Below are 24,307 nucleotides of genomic sequence, written 5' to 3'. Positions count from 1 at the left end.
AGGAAAAAATGCTCAACCCCATTCATAATGAGGGTAATGTAAATTAAAACTTCACTGAAATAAATTTTTACCTACCAGTTTAGTTAAATATAGGAGTTTGACAACATGCTCTGTTGACAGGACTATGAGGAAAATGGCATTTTTACACATTACTGGTCATATAAGTGCAAAATGATACAACTCTGAGAAATTTTTAAATATCTAACACAATTAACTATTACATTTTCTCTGACTTTGTAGTACTGCTTTCAAACTATGTTATGGGACCCCTGAGAATACCTGAGACTCTTTCAGGGTAATCTGTGAAATCAAAACTATCTCAGAGCAAAACTAAGACAAATTGGAATCCTTGTGCATCACCAGTGGATATGTAAAATGGTACAGCCTCTATGAAAAACAGTGTGGTAGCTCCTTAGAAAATTTTCAAATAAAATTACTATATAATCTATCAATTTCACTCTTAGATATATACCCCAAAGAATCAAAAGCAGGATCTTGCTTAAGGAACTCAGTGACTCCATCAAACATAACAACTTTTGTATTATAGGAGTCCCAGAAGAAGAGAGAGAAAAGGGGGCAGAAAATTTGATTGAGGAAATAATAGTTGAAAACTTCCCTAATCTGGAGAAGGAAGCAGATATCCAAATCCAAGAGGCAAAGAGAACTCCCATCAAAATCAATAATAGCAGGCCAATGCTAAGACATATTATAATTAAATTTGCAAAATATAGTGATAAAAAGTCCTAAAAGCAGCAAGACAAAAGAAGTCCCTAACTTACAAGGGAAAACCCATAAGCCTAGCTGCAGGTTTCTCAACAGAAACTTGGCAAACCATAAGGGAGTGGCTTGATACAGTCAACGTGCTGAATGGACAAATCAGCAGCCAAGAATACTCTTTCCAGCAAGGCTGTCATTCAGAATAGAAGGAGAGATAAAGAGTTTCCCAGACAAATGAAAACTAAAGGAGCTCATGACCAATAAGTCAGCTCTGCAAGAAATATTAAAGTGCAAAGGAGAGACCAAAAGTGACAAAGACAAGAGAGGAACAGAGGAAATCTCCAGAAACAATGACAAAACAAGTAAGAAAATGTCACCAAATTCATTTCTATCAGTAATTACTCTGAATGTAAATGGACTAAATGCTCCAATCAAAAGATAAGGTGTCAGAATGGTTAAAAAAAAAGCAAGACCCATCTGTATGCAGCCTATAAGAGACTGATTTTAGCCTTAAAGACACTGGCACATTGAAGGTGAGGGGATGGAGAACAATTTATCATGCTAATGGATGTCAGAAGAAAGCCAGAGGAGCCATACTTAAATCAGACAAACTAGATTTTAAGCCAAAGACTATAGCAAAAGATGAAAAAGGGCACTATATCATAATAAAGGGGTCTATCCAACAATATCTAACAATTGTGATATTTATGCCCCCAACATGGGAGCACCCAAATATATAAATCAAATAATAACAAACATAAAGAAACTCAGTGGTAATAATACAATACTAGTAGGGAAATTTAACACCCCACTTACAACAATGGACAGATTAAGTAAGCAGAAAATCGACAAAGAAACAATGGCTTTGAATGTCACACTAGACCAGATATATTCAGAACAGATATATTCAGAACATTTCATCCTAAAGCAGCAGAATACACAGTCTTTTCAAGTGCACATGGGACATTCTCCAGAATAAATCACATACTAGGTCACAAATCAGCCCTCAATAAGTACAAAAACACTGAGATCATACCATGCCTATTTTCTGACCACAAAGCTATGAAACTTGAAGTTAACCCCAAGAAAAAATTCGGAAAGACCACAAATACATGGATATTAAACAACATGCTACTAAACAATGAATGGGTCAACCAGGAAATCAAAGAAGAAATGAAAAAATACGGGGTGCCTGGGTGGCTTAGTCAGTTTAACATCTGCCTTTGGCTCAGGTCATAATCTTGGGGTCCTGGGATCGAGCCCAGCATCGTGCTCCCTGCTCAGCAGGGAGTCCGCTTCTCCCTCTCTCTGCTCATGCTCTCTCTCTCTTTCTGTCTCTTTCAAATAAATAAAATCTTTTAAAAAATTTTTTTAAAGAAATAAAAAAATACATGGAAATGAATGAAAATGAAAAGCAGGGCCTTGAAGAGATATTTGTACACCCATGTTCATAGCAGGATTTATTCATAATAGCCAAAAGGTAGGATCAGTGGATGAATAATAAACAGAATGTGGCACATCCATATAATGGAATATTGTTCAGCCTTTAAAAAAATGAAATTTCTGTCATATGCTACAATAAGGATGAACCTTGAAGACATTATGTTAAGTGAAATAAGCAGAAAAGCAAATGTTGTGTGTTTCCATTTATATAAGGTTCCTAGAGCAGTCAAATTCATAGAGACAGAAAGTAGAGTGCTGGTTTTCAGGGGCTGGGAGGATGGTGAACTAGGGAGTTCTTGTTTAATGGGGACAGAGTTTCTGTCTGGAAAGATGAGAAAGTTCTGGTGATGGATGGTGGTGATGATTGCACAGTAATGCAAATGCACTTAATACCACTGAACTGTACACTTAAAAATGGTTAAAATGGTAAATTTTATGGTATTTATATTTAACCATAATAAAAAAGAAAACCAAAAATAAATACATACAGAGGGGAAACAAATAAATAAATCTAAGATAATATTTGCCTTTTTCTCTGTCATGCTCTGACAAGTATATAGTGGTATTTCCAGAGGCTCCATGGCAGGTGACACTGCAACAAAGTGATAGAAACAGATAACAGAATCCAGCTGTCTTCTATTAAGGAAGGCTGTTAAAGAGATTTGCAAAAATGTAAAATGAAACCACTCTTTTTCTTTTCTTTTCTTTTTTTAGAAAGTATACTTACCTCTATATTAAAACATAATATTTGTGGTAATGTATAATGGTTTGGTTCTGTTATTTGTAGAAGCACACATTTGTAAAATGTCTCAGTTTTAATTTCTAATATAGTAAATAGGGATAGATAGATGGGTAGTAAGGAGGGCACGTATTGCATGGTGCACTGGGTGTTATACGCAACTAATGAATCATCGAACTTTACATCAAAAACCAGGGATGTACTGTATGGTGACTAACATAATATAATAAAAAATATTATTATAAAAAAATAGGGATAGATAGAACCCATATAAATAAAAGCTCTTTGGAGTGCAGAGGGGATCCTGAGGTCAACAAGTCTGCTAAGCATTGACGTGACAATTCTAAGACAGGATTGATTCTACATGCGTGTGTGCCAGCCCACCCTGATCAGCAGATCTTCTCTTTCTTCAGACTGGCAAGCGACCTCCGGGCCCAGCCCTCTGGTGGGTGAGCGGTGATGGTGATGAAATAGTGTGGAACTTCAGCCAACTGAGGGAACTCAGCCAGCAGGCAGCCAATGTCCTTTCAGTGGCATGCAGCCTGCAGCCTGGTGACCGTGTGGCGGTGGTGCTGCCCCGAGTGCCTGAGTGGTGGCTGGTGACCCTGGGCTGCATGCGAGCAGGTTGGTAATTGACCACCTGGCCTTGTCACTATCTCCCTTGTGAAGCTGATGGCAGAGAAATTCCACAACCCCTCCCAAAAGATGTCCTTTCTACATAGTATGCGGTCTCTCGTCATATGGAAATACCACCCTTCTTCCAGTTACTTAACTGTGCACCAAGCACTGTGCTAGAGGCTTCTAATACAGAGTAGACAAAATATGGTCTGTACATTCATGGGGCTTAAAGATCTTTGGAGATAGATAGCCTTTAAACTATTAATTGCACACATCATTATTGAATCACAATTTTGATAAGTGGCATGAGAATTTTATAAGAACCCATTGAAAGAAAAAAAAGTTGGCAGATGATGACCTAGAGACCATATCCGGTCCACAGCTTGTTTTTGTAAATAAAATTTTATTGGAACATAGCCATGCCCTGTTTACATATTGTCTGTAGCTGCTTTTGCACTATAATGGCACACTGGAGTAGTTAGGACAGAGAGCATCTGGCCCACAAGGCCTAACATATCTACAGTTTGGCCCTTTGCAGAAAAATTTTGCCAACTCCTGTGATAAAAGGAGACCTGAACTGACTAATCTGAGGGGGTCACTGAAGTCTAAGTGGAGTGATATTTGGACTGGGGTCTGAAGGATAAGTTGGGGTTCAGCCAGGAGAAGAAGCAGAGAGGGATGCCCCAAGCAGAAGGAAGAGCACAGAGAGGAAGGAAGCTTGCAAATTATGAGAAGACCTGAAAGGGTAACGGTGTGTTTAGAGGCAGCAAGGAGAAAGTAGTGGCAAGTGAGCCCGGAAAGATGGGCAGGACCCTGGGGGCCATGGTGAGGGTTCTGCATCCTTTTCCAGTGAGGAATGGAAAAGCTTGGATGGATTGAGGGACATGATCATACTCTGTTCATAAAAGGTCACCCTGGATGGTACATAGAGATGGGATAAGAGAGGGCAAGAGTGGGTGTGGGAAACCCAGACAGGAAACAAGGAATGATGCTGGCTTCAACCTTAGATGGGGTGGTGGAGATGGAGGTAAGTGGGTGGATTTAAGAGGCAATTAGGAGGACTCAGAACACTATTTTTTGATGAATGACATATGATAGAGAAAGCCAGGGAGATGGAGAAGTCATAGAAACTCTGGCAACTGGGTGGATGCTTTGGTCTTTCACTGAAGAAAGGGAGAAGCAGGTATGGGGCTGTCAGGGTAAGATGGCATGTTCAATTTGATAACTGTTGAGCTAGGGGTACCCATGTGATGTTAAAGAAGGGATGAGAAGTTCCAGTTACAATATAAATAAGTCCTGGGGATGTAATGTGCAGCATGGGGACTATAGTTAACAATACTGTATTGTGTATTTGAAAGCCACTAAGAGAATACGTCTAAAAGTTGTTACCACCAGAAAAAAAATTTGTAATTATGCATGGTGATAGATGTTAACTAAGCATGGTAACCATTTCATAATACATCCATATATCAAATACTTGTGTGGTACACCTAAAACTAGTATTGTGTTATATGTTTATTATATCTCAGTCAAAAATATGTATGGGAAAGAGGAAAGAAGGGATGGAAAGTGAGATTGCATTGAAAGGCACAACGTCTGAGATGGAGACAGAAATTCAAGAGTCATCAACCTTTAGATTCGAGAGTTGAGAAGTGGAGAGGTATAAGAAAGAGCCACAGAAAGGCCTGCACAACCTACCCTCATCCCCACCGCTACCCTTCCTGGCCTCCCTCATATGTAACAGGCATTCTCATCAGTAAGGAGGAAGATGTAAGTGTGGTCAAGATGTAGGAGTAATCAGAGGAAGTAGAAACAATTGTAGGAACTTGAGGCCCCATGGAGAGAGTGAACAGGCCACAGAAGGAAGATGACACACTGAAAGATTATGGTCTAAAGGGAAGGAGAATTTAGTGGGGGACATGTGTCTGTTCTTCTGTGGGCCTGACTCAACATGGCCATTGTGGAGACACACTGGAGGTGGTTGACAGGTCTGTAGTGTGGATCCTGAAGTGTTAAGAGTGGGAAGAAAGTGAGCCAGGGGTAAAAAATGTTCATGAGGAGGAGCATGTGAAATAAGCTTTGTGGAGGGTGAAATATAAGTCTAGTTATTCATGAGAAGAATAAACAAAATTACATGAGTCTTATCAAGATAGAAGACAAAAACAAAACTAAGAGCACCCTTGCCCAAGAAAATTCTATGTTCCTGGTCTGGGAGAAGTAACCAGGCCCTTGAGCAGGACCTGTGTTGCAGGTTGGAGAATTCCAAGAGCCTTTCCTTTGTTTAATTACTGTATGAAAATCTTTGGAAAGAGGAAACTCCCATATGGCATTGTGTGTTTGTGTGTGTGGAGGGGGGGGTGTTAGACTGTCCATGGCATGACATCAGGCAACTAAGTTTCTCTTCTTAGTCCTGGTAGACCCCTCATAGTTCTAACACACCTAGGAAATTGGTGTTCAGAAATCACTCTCTGATCTTTGGTGCCTTGTTATTGAGAATCCCTATTGGTCATCCCTTCCTCAACCCCTCTTCCCCTATTTGCTCCCCAATGGTTGTTTATATCAGGCTTCTCTAGGGAAGAAGATAACCCTCCCTCTCAGTTCTCTCTAAGACATTTGGCTTCTCTAGGCCTCGTCTTCATGCCCGGGACTATCCAAATGAAAGCCAAGGACATCCTTTATAGGCTGCAGGTGTCTAAAGCCAGGGCCATTGTGGCTGGGGATGAAGTGGCCCAGGCAGTGGACACCGTGGCCTCTGACTGCCCCTCTCTGAAAACGAAGCTAGTGGTATCTGAGAAAAGCCGGGATGGATGGCTGGACTTTAAGACACTACTACGGTGAGTATCTACATGTCTCAGCCTGTGTTTTCACCAAAAGTGGAAACTGAACAAAGCACTTATGTGCAGGTGCTTTATTTGGGAGCTCCCACGAGCAGAGTGTGGGACTGGGGAGTGTGAAGCAGGGATGAAGAAAAAGCTCCTTTAAGAGTTTATTATAGAGTCACTGCATGGGATAAGTGGGCTTAATCTGCAGGGACCTCACAGAATGCCTCTTAGGATTATCCACTGAAGGACCGACAAGCTTTGAGCCATTAGCAACTGAGCTCCATTGGTGGAGGGTTGTACAGGGGGTGGGTATCATCTGCCCCATACTTCTGGGCTGCACATGCATGCATACAGAGCAGGCTCAGAGTCCCATGCCATTGTGACAACAGAGAAATCCTGGGGCAGAAAGTGAATCAGCCATAGTCCACACCAGAAGCACCACCGAGTGGATTGAAGTGCCCAGAGCTGTTTACTGCAAACCTGGCAGGAATCAGATGTGAGGCCAAGAGCATATGAGGTAAAACACAGAGGAGGCTGATATACTGAATATCTTCTTCTCACCCTCTGTATCTCTAAGCTAGGCTTCTAAAGCAGAGGACTCTATGAGTCCTTCCAACAGTGTATGGCAAGCTTGGCTGGAGGGATGCAATTCCCTGTCACATGTCTGTACTCCCTCCATTAGAGACACAAACCTTAGGAAACCCCTAGGGAGAACAAAAGCTTTTTCTAATGTCATAGTCTTAAAGATAACTGTCAGAGAAGGAGACGACATGCAACCAGCTTTGAGAGACTTGAAATTGGGACACTAGAGGAGATGTTCAAGAGAAGGAAGTCAAGGGAATAGAGGAGGTTGTATTGTGAAAACTGATACTAAACGAGCACCTACTATTAACCTGGTATCATGTGAGGGCTCCCAACAACATTCAGGTTAACATTTATTGAGTTTTTGCCGAGCAAGTTGCTCATTTTCTTTGTGTTACAGTTAATTTTCGCAGTAACTCTATGAGATGGGTGTTACAGATGATTGATATTGATTTCACAAATACAGAATGTGAAACTCAGAGAAGTTAAATAAATAGTCTGAAGTCACATAAAATGCCAAATCTGAGGGGTTTTTGAGCCCAAGTGTGATGACTCAGAATCCCTTGATCTTAACCATTCATAAGCATCCCTTCTGAAGTACTTTGGCTGACTCGCCCTTGCCAGCATAGGGAAAGGTAGGAAGAGATGAGTCATCGGGACATCTAGTATCCCAGGGAGATCTGAGAATGTGATAGTCTGTCTTTATCAGGGAAGCATCTACTACTCATTGCTGTGTGGAAACTGGAAGCCAAGAAGCAGCTGCCATCTACTTCACCAGTGGGACTAGTGGCCTTCCCAAGATGGCGGAACATTCCCACTCAAGCCTGGGCATGAAGGCCAAGATGGATGCTGGGTAAGAGAAACCCTTTCTTTCTACAGAGAAATACATGACCAGGGCTTGAGACTTTTCTGAACTCAAATCCAATTCTATTTGGATAGGTTACCATCTAGTGCTTCTGAGAAAGACAGTTGGGAAGGGGGGCAAGAGGGAGCATGGCTTAGCAAGCTGGTATCTAGTGACCATTGGTGGGACATTTTTATTTCAGATTACTTGGGATCTCCATACCTCTTCAGTGCTTTGAGCTGTGTGTCTAATAGGATTAGCACAAGGTATATATGCATTTCCCCCTTCTAGTCCGATCTATATCTTGTCCTTTGGAATGCTGGTAATTTGCTTTGATGCCACCCACACTCCAAGAGGGCATTTTGGATGTCAGCATCAAATTATTTTTCAAATCTGTTGAGGTGGAAACTGTAATTGGATTACAGTTTACCCTTGAATAATACAAGGGTTAGGAGCACTAGCCCTTGTGCAGCTGAAATCCAGGGATAACTTTTGACTACCGCAGAACTTAACTACTAATAATGTACCATTGACCAGAAGCCTTACTGATAGTATAATCAATTAATGCCTGTTTTGTATGTTATATGCATTATATACGGTCTTCTAACAATAAAGTATTCATGAAAAAAGAGTATTTTATTAAGAAAATCATAAGGTAGAGAAAATACATTTATAGTACTGTGCTGTATCGAAAAAAAATTGCATATAAGTGGACCCATGCAGTTCAACCCCATGTTGTTCAAGGGTCAGCTGTAATGAAATGAACTGAGATCTCAGAACTTCTGGATCTCAGATCCCATAATTCAGAATTTTCTTTCACTATGTATCAACCTCATCAATGCAATCAGAAAAGACTGTGCCAAGGTTGTCATGCAATAATAATAAGAGATATTCAGGGTCTTTTTTCCCAGGATATCCTGCTTATTATGTTAAGTCTATTATTAGAACTGGAAAAATATTTTAATGCAAAAAATCTAAAAAACTTAAATGCCCCATCTATGAGTCTGTAGTACCAAAAAATTAAATTATTTCATAGAAATTATTTAATAGAAGAACTGTAGTAAAAATGCACTTTCTAAAAGATGGGGTAATAAATCACTTAAATGTAAGTAAGATATTAAATTTCCACCCATCACCCCAAAATTTGGTCCTGATAGGCTATGACCCAATTTCCCTACAGAGCTGAAAATATTAATTATCTTCAGCAAGAGACACATACTATGATGATTCCCAGCCACAAGGAAGTTCTTTGTGTCTAGCCTAAATCATTTTTGCTGTAAGACAAGCCTAATAACTTTTATTCTGGTCTGAAGAGAGAAAGGAGACACATTTCACTCTGTACGGGACCTTGAACTGTGCATAGGCAGTTAATGATTCTTCAAGAAAAGAGAACCAAAGGTCTATCTGACCAAACTTGAACCTAGCAAGACCACTTTTTAGAATATTCACTTAGATGTCTTTTATTAGTAGACATTTTCTGGGTGGTTACCTCATGCCAAAAACTGTACTAAGTTCTGAGGATAAAATGAGAACAAGACCCAATTATCTGTTAGGTCATGTAAGCTGGGGTCACAGCTTCTGAATACTCGCTCCTTCTTGAAATAAGACATGTGGATAGAACAACTCTCCTTCCCCCTGCCTGCTTATACTTACGTACAGTGCTGCAAACACACACACACATACTTGTGCACGCACCCACCCCTACCCCACACACACACTCATGCTCCGTCCACCCCAGCATGCACTCATGTACTTGTATGTACATGTATTTCTTCTATATTCTCAGCCTATGGATAGACCTGCAAGCCTCTGACATAATGTGGACCATATCAGACACAGCTTGGATACTGAACATCTTGGCTTCATTTCTGGAAACTTGGACAGCAGGAGCATGCACATTTATCCATCTTTTGCGAAAGTTTGACCCAGTCGTCATTCTAAAGGTAAGACAGGACTCAGTTTGCACCAGGTCAGAGGTGGCTCAAGGTTTGCACACTCCAGTTTATTGCATTTTCTTTCAATTCAGCAAATGTTTACTAACTCTTGCCACATGCATGGACAGTATTAGGTAAGCAAGATGGAAGTGGTCCTTGCCCTCATTGAGCTCCAGGAGGTCTAGGAAAGGAGAGAGAACCATATACAGATAAAAGGAATATATTCAGGGGCAGTTAACATTGGCCATTCATTCACTCAAAACATATTTAATGGGCTCTTGGTTTGGTGTCGAGTATCAGACTTTTTCCTGTGGAACTTAATGGGATAGCCATTAAATAAAATCTACATATTACATGACCCTGGAGCAACAAAGCAATGGAAATGGGTTTATTTTGCTTGCAAAGGCACACCTTATGTTGGATTCTACAACATAGATGGGGAGTTGGGCCATCGATGTCTTGGGGCCTCCAGGTCTCTGAAGCTGTTGATGGCCCACTCAGACTTCTGTTTGGCTGGCAACAGAGACCCTGGGAGCAAACTGAGGCATGGATGGCATACTTAAAGGTCAAAAAGTCAGGCGTGGTCTGGATTCTCTCAAGAGATTCTCTTCGGATGGTTCCATCATTCTCTGTTTTAAACAAATTTAAACAGAGTAACTCCTTCCTTCCGAAAAGGATTTGAAGTGGCTTTTATTAAGTGTCATAATTGGAAAACAGCAACATGAAAACAGATGTAAAATTGTAAAGCACATTAGGAGAATATAGGGTGGAGATGTCTGTGGGTTGAGGGGGTGGAATTAAGGAGAGTAAGGGGAAGTATAGCAAATAAGTAGCTGATTGCCTTTTGAGCTTCCTGTAAGGCAAAGCAATAAGGGAAATGTGAATATTTTTATCACTTGTACCAGTTCATCAAGAACAGTCAGAGGAGGGATGCCTGGGTGGCTCAGTCAGTTGAGCGTCTGCCTTCAGCTCAGGTCATGATCTCAGGGTCCCCGGATCGAGTATGGCATTGGGCTCTTTGCTCATCTGGGAGCCTGCTTCTCCCTCTGCCTACACTCCCTCTGCCTGCGCTCCCCCTGCTTGTGCTCACGTGCACACACGCTTTCTCTCTCTGACAAATAAAATCTTGTTTTTTTCTTAAAAAGAACACTTGGAGGAAATAATCGTGTGATGTGCTAATGTTAATCATTTTTTCTAGACATTTTTGCCTGAATCACTCTTTGTAATAAATTATGCACAAAGCAAAACATGGGATGGAGGTGGTGTTGCATCACAGTTAAAAGTACAGGCCAGAAATGCTGGCTCCACTCCCTGCTGATTCTATGACCTTGGGCAAATTACTTAACCCTCTGACTCAACAGTTTTCCGTTCTTAAAATAAGGGTGATAGTACACACTCCATGAGGTTATCATGAGAATTCCACAAGCTAGCACAGGGGCTGGCAAGTATTCAGTATTAGCTATTTTTAATAACACTTCTACTGAATTGTTTATAGGCACTTCTGACTTTTTAAAATTGATTTATTTGAGAGAGAGAGCGCGTGTGCATGTGAGCAGGGGAAGGAGCAAAGGGAGAGGAAGAGAGAGAATCCTGAAGCAGACTCCCTGCTGAGTGTGGAGCCCAACAAAGGGCTAGATCTGAGGACCCTGAGATTATGACCCTAGCCAGAGCCAAGACCAAGAGTTGGCTGCTTAACTGACTGAGCTACCTCGGTGCCCTGGTGCTTTTAACTTTTCAAAGCACTTTTCTACCTGAATTATGTCCCCAAAAGAGCTTTAGGAAAATAGGGCTGGAATTAATCTGTTAACAAAACTAGTCCTGGAAGGTTAAGTGACTTAACTAAGACCACACGTCCAATTTGCAACAGTGACTGACCTCCTTCCCTTGGTGACTGGGGGTTTACGTAATTCTATAGGTGTGTTAATGGGGGTGAGTCATTAAAGGGGCAGGGACAGTGAGCCACGATTTGACAAAAATGTTCCAAATTAGTTCTGGGCCCTTTCTCTGTAATGATAGGTGGTTATTTCTCTGTTATTTTTGGCTTGAGAATTTGGCCTGAAATAGACAGAATAAAGAAGGTGAGATTTAAATCCAGAGCCCAACTCGAGGGCCCATGCTTGCAACCACTGTGCATGCTGGTAAGTTTGGCACCTAACCTGGTGGTTAGTGTCAGCTGGCTCTCTCCCTCCAGGTGCTGTCCAGCTACCCAATCAACAGCCTGGTAGGAGCACCCATCATTTACCGGATGTTGTTACAACAGGATCTTTCTAGGTGATGGGGCTTTGGGGGTTGGTATGAGCCTCCAGGTTTATTGGTCCATCCTCCTGCCTCCACCACATACACATATGCTCATCTCTCTGACCTGTTAAGCATGGGTTACCCCATGAAGCCTACCTCATCATTAAAATATCTGGAAACCTCTTTAGGCCTGGACAGAGTTTGGTTCCAGGAAGCCTCAGGGGGATCATTTACCTCCCTTCTCTTCTTCAGTTACAAGTTCCCACATCTACAGAACTGCTTCAGTGGAGGAGAGACCCTCCTTCCAGACACTTTGGAGAAGTGGAGGGCCCAGACAGGACTGGACATCCGAGAATTCTACGGCCAGACAGAAACGGTACCTGTTGCTAGGGGAACCGTGGGCTAGTGAACGTGGTGGGCTTCAAAAGGCTCTCTGATAATAAAAATACGAGCTACCACTTATCATGCACTTATTCGGTAAATATTTATTGAGCGCCCACTGTGGAATAGTTATTGACAATTGAACAAAAACAGAGTAGTCAAAGTTTCTACTCTCCTGGACATTACATTCTAGTGGGAGTGGGAGGCTGAGACATAAGCTAATAGATATGGCATGGCAGACAGTGACATATTCTATAGAGGAAAGTAAAGCAGGTGAGAGGGGGTGACGTGGGATGAGGGACTGGTATTTCTGATATGGTCGTCAGGCAAGTCCTCTGTAATGGGGTAACATTTTAGCAGAGACCTAAATTTATCAAGCATGTCAGACTCTGTCCTAAACTGCTCAGACTAAAGTGAGGAATGGGGAGAAGAACCCACCAAGACCCCCACCTTACCTTCTGAGATGTCTTCTTTGAACTCTTGGGGCCCCTTGAGCACAAGGTGAATTCACATTACTCTATACTCTGCTGCTTTATCAGAACAACCTGAGGAATAGTTTCCCCAGCAGCCTTTCCAGTGCCTCTTACCTGTGACTCTCAGTACCTCTGGCCTCCTCCTCTCCACTCTTTTATCCTACACCCCTCTACGGCTAATGGGTGCCCCTGGCAGGATTCCTGAGGGAGCTTATGGATGAGAGTGCTGTGATGTGAAAGAGCTTTGCAGAAATGGGTGAGGACAGTGGATTTGTGGCAAGGGCTTCTAACCTCTCAGAAGAATCCATATTTAGGGAATGTTCCTTTAAATACCAGCATTTCTGTAAGATTCATTTTAGGATTCATGCAGAGCTAGCCCTCCTATGGGAGATAATTTAATCATATATTGTTTTAAAGGACTTTTGTGGCCCACAGTCCCTTATTAAAGTATAGCTCCTTCTAAAGAGATTAAAATGTGGCTCTCAGTTCCTTTTCCCTGGGGAGGGGTCAGTTAGATTGCTTTCCAAACAATTTAGTGCAACCCCCAGGATGGGGGTTCCAGTAAAGGGGAGGGAACCAGGAGCAGGGGACTGAGGGATCTACCAAAGAAAAGGCAACTTCAAGACTGTGTTAGGATCTGCTCTGCTAAATCTTTTCTTGTTTTTTTTCTGTGACCATATGACTCCTCCTGAGGTTTGCCAATCTGTCTACCAATCTTCTGCAGGGACTCACTTGCAGAGTTTCCAAGACCATGAAAATCAAACCTGGTTACCTGGGAACTGCTATTCCCCATTATGATGTGCAGGTTTGTTAGGGGCTCTAAGGAGGGAGGGAAAAATAGGGAATGCACTAATTTTTTAGTAATTTATTTATTACATTGTTCACTAAGGAAAAATAATTTAAATTAAAGATATTTAAATGATATTTTAAAAGGAAGGATAAGGATGAAAAGAAGGGAGGGAGGGAAGGAAGACAAAAGAAAGTTAATCATATTTTTATCTTCCAGAGAAAACCATTTTGAATAGCTAGCAAATTAAGTAGCTAGCCATTTCTATAAATATATACATTTTTTAAAAAATAAGCGTGAATCTTGACATATTTTATAACTTACTTTTATCTTGAACAATCTTGGGTGACCATCTTTCTAGGTCAAATAATACCTACCAACAACATGAATTTTAATGACTACATAGCAGTAAATCATATGGCTCCAGTACTCTTTATGCCTTTTGTTGGTCAGTGGATGATTTCCAAAATTTTCATAGTTAAAACAACAAGCAAGATGTCTTAGCTAAAATTTTGCTCTTTTCCCTTATTTCTTTGGGCTAAATTCCAAGAAATATAATTTGTATCTACGGTTATGTGCATAGGTATATGTATCTGAAGTGTAACAACTTAGACTCTATTCAGTGTTATTTGTAATTGCCTCCTTCTCCCTCCCCCTGACTTTGACAATTATTATTTTTTTTTAAAAAGATTTTATTTATTTATTTGACAGAGATGGAGACAGCCAGCGAGAGAGGGAACACAAGCAGGGGGAGTGGGAGAGGAAGAAGCAGGCTCCCAGCAGAGGAGCCTGATGTGGGGCTCGATTCCATAACGCTGGGATCACGCCCTGAGCCGAAGGCAGATGCTTAACCGCTGTGCCACCCAGGCGCCCCTTGACAATTATTTTTTAATGCCTTTTAAAAAATATCTTTCTTCATTCTCATACATTCTGTGACATAAGCTTAGTTATCATCCCGGTTAGACCAACGAAGGCACTGAAACGTAGAGCTTAGGCAGCTCAAAGTCAACTAGTAAGGTAGCAGAGGCATAATTTGAGTTCTGATCTGTCTGATACCCAAGCTCATAGCCCTCAAAGATAATGGGAGGCTATTATATTTACTGAGCTCCTGCAGACAAAAGATTCTTCCCAAGCTCATCTGGTCCAATCTCCATAGGGGGCTTAACCTCAACCACCCCAGGCAGATGGATTAGAGGTTGAGGTGTAAAATTCTTTGCTCCCCCTGGTTTTTGGTTCTTGTTTTTGGTCACTTGTTTTTGGAGCAAGAGGGTCTTCCATCAGACCAGCTCAGCTCTTCCACGCTGCGCCTCCAGCCCCCTCCTGTTATGCAGCATCGACTTCCTATCTGCTTCCTCCTTCAGGTCTTGGACGACAAGGGCAAGGTCTTGCCCCCTGGTACGGAGGGAGATGTGGGCGTCAGGGTAAAGCCCATCAGGCCTATAGGCATCTTCTCTGGCTATGTGGTGAGGCACCCACTCCTCCCCTCTGTTCCCTATGGGGATAGTGGACTCTGAGAGGGATGGTGGGGGGCAAAGTTATGTACCTTCCAAGAGGTAAACCATGACAGGACATGGGACAAGTGGTGTCCAGTGTCCATGAATGGACACTTTGTAGAGAGAAAAAACTGGGTATTCACCCCTGCCATCTTTAACCTACCCCTAAGATTCCTTTTGAAGAATTATCTTTCTCCCGTTACCCTTTTCCACCCCCCCAAAAACTGTTTTATGCCAAAAAAGTTTATTGCCCCCAAAACTACATACAGCAATACTCTCCCAGGGGCAGCCCTGCCCCTCTCCAAGTATCTCTCCCCTGCTCTAGGCCATTGATCTCCTTTAGAGCTATGCTAGACATGACATTGAGACTTCACCATATAGTTGAAAGCATCCCTATCTTTAGACCTTGGAACATTAGAAATAGATGATCCTTAAGTCCAACGGCCTTGCTGTACAGGTGAGGATGGATGGTGAAGTCAGAGATTATAAAAGTCAGCCAAGAGCACTACTATTGAAAAAATGAACAGGGAAGACCTCAAACACACACCTTCTGATACCAAGATGATGAAATAATCACTTAAATAATAAATGCAATACCAATAGTTGCTGTCATTTATTGTGTGCTTACTATAAGATAGTGTCCTAGAGCATAGGTGAATAAATGCATCAGTATTATCCATCAGACTGGACCCTGGGGAGTAGGTGAGAGACACTGGGTACAATAATTGAAATAAAGGGGAAAGTTCCTGGTCCACCTGAGGGCTGAGGTTGATGGGTCCAGGGCAAGGTCATCATGTGTAGTTGTTCAATCTACAAATCTGTTCATGCCAGCCCTGGGGCAGAGGATTTCGGCTTTGCAGTTACAGTGACTATTACTTGCTGTGGTCACTAGGACAATCTTGAGAAGACAGCAGCCAACATTCGAGGGGATTTTTGGATCCTTGGAGATCGGGCAATCAAGGATCAAGATGGCTATTTCCAGTACCTGGGGCGGGCAGATGACATCATTAACTCCAGCGGGTGAGCTTGGTTTCTGGGCTGGGAAGGGTAACCTGGATCTTTATTCTGGCTGGTTCTGAACTTCTGGGCTGGCCTAGAGGATGCATATCTAGTGTTTTCTGAAAGACAGGCTCTTCTACAGGTACCGGATTGGGCCCTCAGAGGTGGAGAATGCACTGATGGAGCATCCTGCTGTGGTTGAGACAGCTGTAACCAGCAGCCCGGACCCTGTCCGGGGAGAGGTGACATGGGAGCAGCAGCCTGGCATTGCAAGGGTGGGAGGTGGGCTGTGCCGATTTTGAAGACAAGGACACATTGCATGGTGGTAAAGATCATGGAATCTAGGGGCTGGAAAGCCCTGCCACTTACCAGTGGTGTGACCTTGGGCAAGTTACTCAGCTTCTTTGGGCCTCAGTTTCCCATCTGTAAGATGAGGTGTTATTGTGAGAATTGAACGTGTTAATATTTGTAAAGTGCTTGTAACAAGGCCCGGCACATATAAGGTCTATTATTATGAGGCCACAGGGATTCCATTCTGCTGGTTGGCATTTGAATCAGAATTTGATTCCTAACCAGAACAGAAGAGTGATTTGAGCCAAGAGATAGAGCCCCTGAGCCATGGGTTTTACAATGAAAATATAAGGAAAAAGAAAGACCCCTTTAATGCTAGGGTTATAGAAACAGGCCCAGATGGAGTCTAACAGAGCTTGGTATATGTGTAGAGAAAGGTAAGGTACAGAGGTGTGGGTCAATGTCCAAGTACCTTTCAACAGGGTACAGTTGAATAACATCATATCTCTGGCAGGTATGGGCCATATCAGCCATGGAAATCACAGGAGCCACTAGGCAAGGGAGGCCCAAAGGGGATTCCCTACTGAAAATCCCTCTGTGCCAAGCACTGAGCTAATGCTTGCTATGTGCGATTTCATTTTATTTAGCATGAATGAAGTATGACAATTGAATCACCATTTTATAGATGTACAAACTAGTTTGGAGTGGTTAAACAAATCATTTAGATTTATGATCCCAGTCTTTATTTTTTGCTCTTCTCTTATAAGGAGTTTCTCCCTATCACTCTCTATTATTCCTGGGATATGGGGTGAGGGTGGTTTCAATTTACAGTCCTACCTGCCCGTCCAATAAGCCACTTGAGAGAGAGCTGCGACCTTAGCCATTGTTATCCTTATTTTCTCCCTTTCTCTTGCCCAGATATCTGGAGGCACAGCTGAGGGGATATAAAGGGGGTAGCTGTGTTGGAAGCTTTAACCCTGTTTTCGCATTATTTCAGGAAACGACAACACACTGATTCCTTCTCTCTTGGCCCTCATTTTTGCTGCAGGTGGTGAAGGCATTTGTGGTCCTGGCCCCACAGTTTCTGTCCCATGACCCAGACCAGCTCACCAAGGAGCTGCAGCAGCACGTGAAGTCAATAACAGCCCCATATAAGTACCCAAGGAAGGTGAGGCCTCTGAGCTCCCTTGCTCCCCCAACCTGAGGAAGGAGAGGCGATTCTCTTCTTGTATTTCTCTTCTTCTGGCTCTGGATGAGGCCTATAATTCCAAAGTTCTGCCTGATTATGACCAAGAAAGCCCCAAAAGACCATCCAGTCACTGTCCAGAGTCTTGAAAATTTGCCTCAGCCTTTAGCTTGCTTCGAATTGAAAGTTGGGTACTCCTATGGGAATAAGTTCTGGTCAATACCGAACCAAATTCCTACTCTCTGCACTGGGGTCTCTCTGTTTATTCAGGATTCTTTTTGGTTGTTAGCAACAGAAATCTAACATGAACTTTATTGCTCACACAGTTGAAAAGTCCAGAGGTGGGGGCAGCTTTAGTTGTGGGTGGTAACAGGCATTCAACTGATGTAGTCAGGGATGCTTCTTTCAGCCCTTGACTCTTTTTCTCTCTGTATTGGCTTCATTTCTTAAAATGTTCCCCCTTCATAATGGTCAGCAGCTCCAAACACAGGTTTTAAGCAATTCAAGAAATCACAGTAATAAAAGAGCATCTTTCCCCCCAAAGGCACCATCAAAAGTCTTCAGGTTGATTCTCATTGGACCAGTTTAGGTCATGGACCCATCATTAAATAATCCCTAGAACCAGGGTGATGGAACACTCTGATTGGCCAGTTCTGGGTCATGTGATCACCGCTGAAGCAAATGCAGGGAAGATGGAATGAAGACTGCCCTACACCTATGATATGGCCTGAGGGAGAGAGGGGTGGCTTCCCACAGGAAAGTGGAACTGCTCTTACCAGAAAAGGCAAAGAGCATAGAATCCACTCTACCTGTTTTCATTCTGAGGTGGGAATCTAAGACATGGAGATTGACACTGAAGGGGGACCCAGGTTTTGGAGGTGGGTACAAGATAGGAGCTTGCCCCAGGGAGAAGGAAAAAATATATATATTTTTGAGTCTCAGGTAGAGATGAGAACACCTATGTTAAGCCTAAAGCTACTGAGATGTGTACAGAACCCAGAAGCTCACTGATGCTTTGTAGCACAGGCTAATTGTCATAGACGGATTTTCTGAGAAGCAGACTCTGGGAAGGAGATTAACATGCAAGAGGTTTATCAGGGAGTGCTTTGGGATCAACAGCTGGGGAAAGAAAAGGAAGGAAAGGGAAGGGGAGGGAACAGAAGGGGACAGGATTGGGCAGAAGGTGAAGGTGCCCTGTGATGTAGTCTCACTGGGGGACCGCAGCCAACGCCATGGGGACTTCTGCAGCTAGGGCAACCTTTCGAGTTTCCTGAGCTACAGGCAAGGTTGGTAGGGTGCTCTGTAGCCCCATGTAGGTCAGGCTTGGATGCAGGCTGTGCTAGGATGGGGACGTGGCCCTGGGAGAGGCAGCTCTCCTTGACTGTAGCTGTCCCCAGGGAGGTCTAGCAGTGGGGGGTGGGACGGTTAAATCATTCTTCGAGGGGGATCTGAGCAGCACATCAAAGAGTCCACCACACTGGCTTTCAGCCTCAAACTCATAGTGAGGCAGTCGGTATAGCACAGTCTCTGGAATTAGATAGTTGTATTCCTATTCATCTCCATCACTTACTTAACAATTTCTCTGTGCCTCAGTTTCCTTATCTGTGAAATGGGGAAAATGGTGTTAACCATTTCCAGGTTGCTAATAAGAAGAGTTAATATTTGTAAGACATAAGGTACTCAGAAGGCTAGCATATAATAAGCATTTAATAAATATTTTTGTTTGTTTTACTTTTTACTTTTAATTTTTTTATGTAAAGTTTGATGATTCATTAGTTGCGTATAACACCCAGTGCACCATGCAATACGTGCCCTCCTTACTACCCATCACTAGCCTANCTCCTTACTACCCATCACTAGCCTATCCCATTTCCCCACCCCCCTCCCCTCTGAAGTCTTCAGTTTGTTTCTCATAGTCCATAGTCTCTCATGCTTCATTCCCCCTTCTGATTATCCCCCCTTTCTTTATCCCCTTCTTCTCCTATCGATCTTCCTAGTAACTATGTTCCGTAGATGAGAGAAACCATATGATAATTGTCTTTCTCTGCTTGACTTATTTCACTTAGCATTATCTCCTCCAGTGCCTCCATGTTGCAGCAAATGTTGAGAATTCGTTCTTGCTGATAGCTGAGTAATATTCCATTGTATATATGGACCACATCTTCTTAATCCAGTCATCTGTTGAAGGGCATCTCGGCTCCTTCCACAATTTGGCTATTGTGGACAATGCAGCTATGAACATTGGGGTGCATATGGCCCTTCTCTTTACTACGTCTGTATCTTTGGAGTAAACACCCAGTAGTGCAATGGCTGGGTCATAGGGTAGTTCAATTTTTAACTTTTTAAGGGACCTCCACACTGTTTTCCAGAGTGGCTGTACCAACTTGCATTCCCACCAACAATGTAGGAGGGATCCCCTTTCTCCACATCCTCTCCAACAATTGTTGTTTCTTGCCTTGTCTATCTTTGCCATTCTAACTGGCGTAAGGTGGTATCTCAGTGTGGTTTTGATTTGAATTTCCCTGATGGCTAATGATTTTGAACATTTTTTCATGTGTCTGTTAGCCATTTGTATGTCTTCATTGGAAAAGTGTCTGTTCATATCTTCTGCCCATTTTATGATTTGTTTATTTGTTTCTCGTGTATTGAGTTTGAGAAGTTCTTTGTAGATCTTGGATACCAGTCCTTTATCTGTGGTGTCCTTTGCAAATATATTCTCCCATTCCGTGGGCTGTCTCTTAGTTTTTTTGACTGTTTCCTTGGCTGTGCAGAAGCTCTTTATCCTGATAAAGTCCCATAAGTTCATTTTATCTTTTATTTCTCTTGCCTTTGGAGATGTGTCGTGAAAAAGGTTGCTCTGGCCGATGTCATAGAAGTTGTTGCCTATGTTCTCCTCTAGAATTTTGATGGATTCCTGTCTCACATTGAGGTCTTTCATCCATTTGGAGTTTATTTTTGTGTATGGTGTGAGAGAGTGGTCAAGTTTCATTCTTTTGCATGTAGCTGTCCAATTTTCCCAGCACCATTTATTGAAGAGACTGTCTTTTTTCCACCGGATGTTTTTTCCTGCTTTATCAAAGATTAGTTGCCCAAAGAGCCGAGGGTCCATTTCTGGGTTCTCTATTCTGTTCCATTGGTCGATGTGTCTGTTTTTGTGCCAGTACCATGCTGTCTTTGTGATCACAGCTTTGTAGTACAGCTCGAAATCCGGCATTGTGATGCCCCCAGCTTTGTTTTTCCTTTTCAACAGTTCCTTGGAGATTCGGGGCCTTTTCTGGTTCCATACAAATTTAAGGACTATTTGTTCCAGTTCTTTGAAAAATGTCCTCGGTATTTTGATCGGGATAGCATTGAAAGTGTAGATTGCTCTGGGTAGTATGGACATTTTAACTATGTTAATTCTTCCAATCCATGAGCATGGAATATTTTTCCATCTTTTTATGTCTTCCTCAATATCTTTCAAAAGTGATCTATAGTTTCTAGGATATAGGTCCTTTACGTCTCTGGTTAAGTTAATTCCAAGGTAACGTATGGTTTTTGGTGTTATTGTAAATGGGATGGATTCCCTAATTTCTCTTTCTTCAGTCTCGTTATTCGTGTATAGAAATGCAACTGATTTCTGGGCATTGATTTTGTATCCTGCCACCTTACTGAATTGTTCTATAACTTCTAATAGTTTGGGAGTGGATTCCTTTGGGTTTTCCATATAGAGTATCATGTCATCTGCAAAGAGAGACAGTTTGACTTCTTCTTTGCCGATTTGGATACCTTTGATCCCTTTTTGTCTTCTGATTGCTGTTGCAAGGACTTCTAGTACTATGTTGAATAATAGTGGCGAGAGTGGGCATCCTTGTCGTGTTCCTGATCTTAAGGGAAAGGCTTCCAGCTTTTCCCCATTGAGAATAATGCTTGCAGTAGGCTTTTCATAGATGGCTTTTATGAGATTGAGAAATGTACCCTCTATTCCTACACTCTGAAGGGTTTTAATCAGGAAAGGATGCTGTATTTTGTCAAATGCTTTTTCTGCATCAATTGAGAGGATCATATGGTTCTTGAGTCTTTTCTTGTTGATATGATGTATCACATTGATTGATTTGCGAGTGTTGAACCATGCTTGCATCCCAGGTATGAATCCCACTTGGTCATGATGGATAATCCTTTTAATGTACTGTTGGATTCTATTAGCAAGGATCTTGTTGAGGATTTTGGCATCCATATTCATTAGAGAAATCGGTCTGTAATTCTCCTTTTTGAGGGGGTCTTTGCCTGGTTTGGGGATCAAGGTAATATTAGCCTCATAGAATGAGTTTGGTAGCTTTCCTTCTGTTTCTATTTTTTGAAATAGCTTTAGGAGAATAGGTATTATTTCTTCTTTGAATGTTTGGTAGAATTCCCCAGGAAAACCGTCTGGGCCTGGAGTTTTATTATTTGGAAGGTTGTTTATCACTGACTCAATTTCTTCATAGTTAATTGGCCTATTTAAGAAATCTATTTCTTCCTGTTTCAGTCTTGGTAGTTTATAGGTTTCCAGGAAGGCCTCCATCTCTTCCAGATTGTTTAGTTTTTTGGCATATAGCTGTTGATAAAAGTTTCTAATAATCCTTGCAATTTCAATGGTGCTGGTCGTGACCTCTCCCTTTTCAGTCATAATTTTAATAATCTCAGTCCTTTCTCTTTGTTTTTGGACAAGTTTTGCCAGTGGTCTATCAATTTTATGGATTCTCTCAAAGAACCAGCTTCTAGTCCTGTTGATCTGCTCTACTGTGGTTCTGGTCTCTAATTCATTGATTTCTGCTCTAATCTTGGTCAACTCCTTCCTTGTCAGTGGGTTAGGCCTGTCCCTCTGTTGCTGTTCCAGTTTCTTGAGGTGAGAATATAGAAACTGCATTTTAGATTTTTCTATTCTTTTGAGTGAGGCTTGGATGGCTATGTATTTCCCCCTTAGGACTGCCTTTGCAGTATCCCATAGGTTTTGGACCGTTGTGTATTCATTCTCGTTGGTCTCCATAAATTGTTTAATTTGTTTTTTGATTTCCTGGTTTATCGAGTCATTCTTGAGCAGGATGGTTCTTAGCCTCCAAGTGTTTGAGTTTCTTCCAGGTTTTTCCTTGTGGTTGAGTTCCAATTTCAGAGCGTTGTGGTCTGAGAATATGCAGGGGATAATTTCAATCTTTTGGTATTGGCTGAGACCTGTTTTGTGTCCCAGAGCATGATCTATTCTTGAGAATGTTCCATGGGCATTTGAATAGAATGAGTATTCTTTGGTTCTGGGGTGTAGTGTTCTATATATATCTATGAGGTCCAACTCGTCGAGTATGGCATTCAAAGCCTTTGATTCTTTGCTTAGTTTTTGCCAGGGTGTTCTGTCTATTTCTGATAGTGGGGTGTTGAGGTCCCCTACTATTACTGTGTTCTTATCTATATGTCTCTTTATTTTGGTTAAGAGTTGGCTTGTGTATCTTGCTGCTCCCCTGTTGGGGGCATATATATTAATAATTGTCATATCCACTTGTTGAATACTTCCTTTAAGAATAATATAGTGCCCTTCTGTATCTCTCTCTATGGCCTCTAGTTTAAAATCCAGTCTATCTGATATGAGAATTGCTACTCCAGCTTTCTTTTGAGGTCCATTTGCGTGGAAGATGGTACTCCATCCCCTTACTCTAAGTCTGAATGCATCTTTGGGTTCAAAATGAGTCTCTTGTAGACAGCAAATGGATGGGTCATGTCTTTTTATCCAATCTGCAACCCTGTGGCGTTTTATGGGAGAGTTTAAGCCATTTAGATTGATAGAGATTATTGACAGATATGATTTTAATGATGCCNTCAGAGCCTCTAGTTTTGACTGCATTTGGCTCATAGAATTTTTAATTTCTGCCAGATTTGCTCTCATTTCCGCCCTTAGAGATTCTATATTCTCATTAACATTTTCGTTAATACTTTTTTCAAGTCTACACATCATCTTGACCATTGTTACTCTGAACTCCATTTCTGATAATTTGGTTATATCCATATCCATTAGTTCTGTGGCAGAGGCCACAGACTCATTGTCTTTTCTTTGCTGGGGGGGATTTCTCCTTCTCGTCATTCTGATGAGGAGAGGTTGCGGGGTTGTCCAGAGCCCAAATTATTGACCGGGACTCAGGCCGTGCGCCCTTGTTTTATAGGGATCTTAGGGATGTGGGCTTCTTGATTTTTCAGCCTGCTTTCTGGGGGAGTGGCCTGCCGCGCCGATACTCAGGCAACCCTGTTTGGGTAGAATCTCAGTGTCCCCTGTGACGGGGGATGGGGATGGGCGCACTGAGCCGGTATTTCCAGGCTTTTGCTCCCTGGTGGCTTTCCCTGGCAGTCTGCTGTGCCTCTTCTGAGAGTCAGAGCAGCAGTAGCCGAATCTCAGCCTCTGTCTCAGAACAGAGGGATCGCGGACCGTTCTCCGCTGATGTTCTGGCCACTTTAACTCTATTTCTGTTGGTGCTGCTCAACCCTGCAGCGTCCCGGGATGTGCGCCCCACACCCAGTGTCCCAGCCCTCACTTCCAGGGCCGGCGCGTGTCCGTCCTTTGTGTTTCTAACCCCGCCAGCCACCCCCCCCCCACCGAGCTCTGGAGCTCCGTTTCAGTGTGGTTCACGCTCACTCCAGAGCTCCAGTTTTCAGACTGGTCGCGCGTGTTCCCCGGCTCACAGGCTGTCTGCTCTCTCTCGGGTGCGGGTCTGTGGTCCACCCGCTCCCCCGTGCAGGTGGCTACCGCTTCCTGGCGCCC

At 42.5% G+C, this 24,307-nt stretch overlaps 1 protein-coding gene across 2 annotated transcripts in view; it reads left to right on the top strand.

Annotated features, from left to right (window-relative positions):
• LOC100475101 (acyl-CoA synthetase medium chain family member 2B) overlaps positions 1–24,307 on the top strand; it is a 47,242-nt gene that overhangs the window by 5,662 nt on the left and 17,273 nt on the right. For both annotated transcript variants that reach the window (XM_034670297.1, XM_002929071.4), the window contains exons 3-13: positions 3,313–3,523; positions 6,144–6,351; positions 7,631–7,774; positions 9,552–9,708; positions 11,891–11,970; positions 12,190–12,313; positions 13,516–13,596; positions 14,940–15,041; positions 15,964–16,091; positions 16,213–16,312; positions 17,410–17,529. In XM_034670297.1, coding sequence (XP_034526188.1) covers positions 3,313–3,523; positions 6,144–6,351; positions 7,631–7,774; positions 9,552–9,708; positions 11,891–11,970; positions 12,190–12,313; positions 13,516–13,596; positions 14,940–15,041; positions 15,964–16,091; positions 16,213–16,312; positions 17,410–17,529 — 1,455 coding nt within the window. The remainder of the gene's footprint in view (positions 1–3,312; positions 3,524–6,143; positions 6,352–7,630; positions 7,775–9,551; positions 9,709–11,890; positions 11,971–12,189; positions 12,314–13,515; positions 13,597–14,939; positions 15,042–15,963; positions 16,092–16,212; positions 16,313–17,409; positions 17,530–24,307) is intronic.

This window comes from Ailuropoda melanoleuca, chromosome 10 (genome assembly GCF_002007445.2).
Source record: "Ailuropoda melanoleuca isolate Jingjing chromosome 10, ASM200744v2, whole genome shotgun sequence".
Classification (NCBI taxonomy): Eukaryota; Metazoa; Chordata; class Mammalia; order Carnivora; family Ursidae; genus Ailuropoda; species Ailuropoda melanoleuca.
This window is presented reverse-complemented; position numbering and strand designations above follow the sequence as displayed.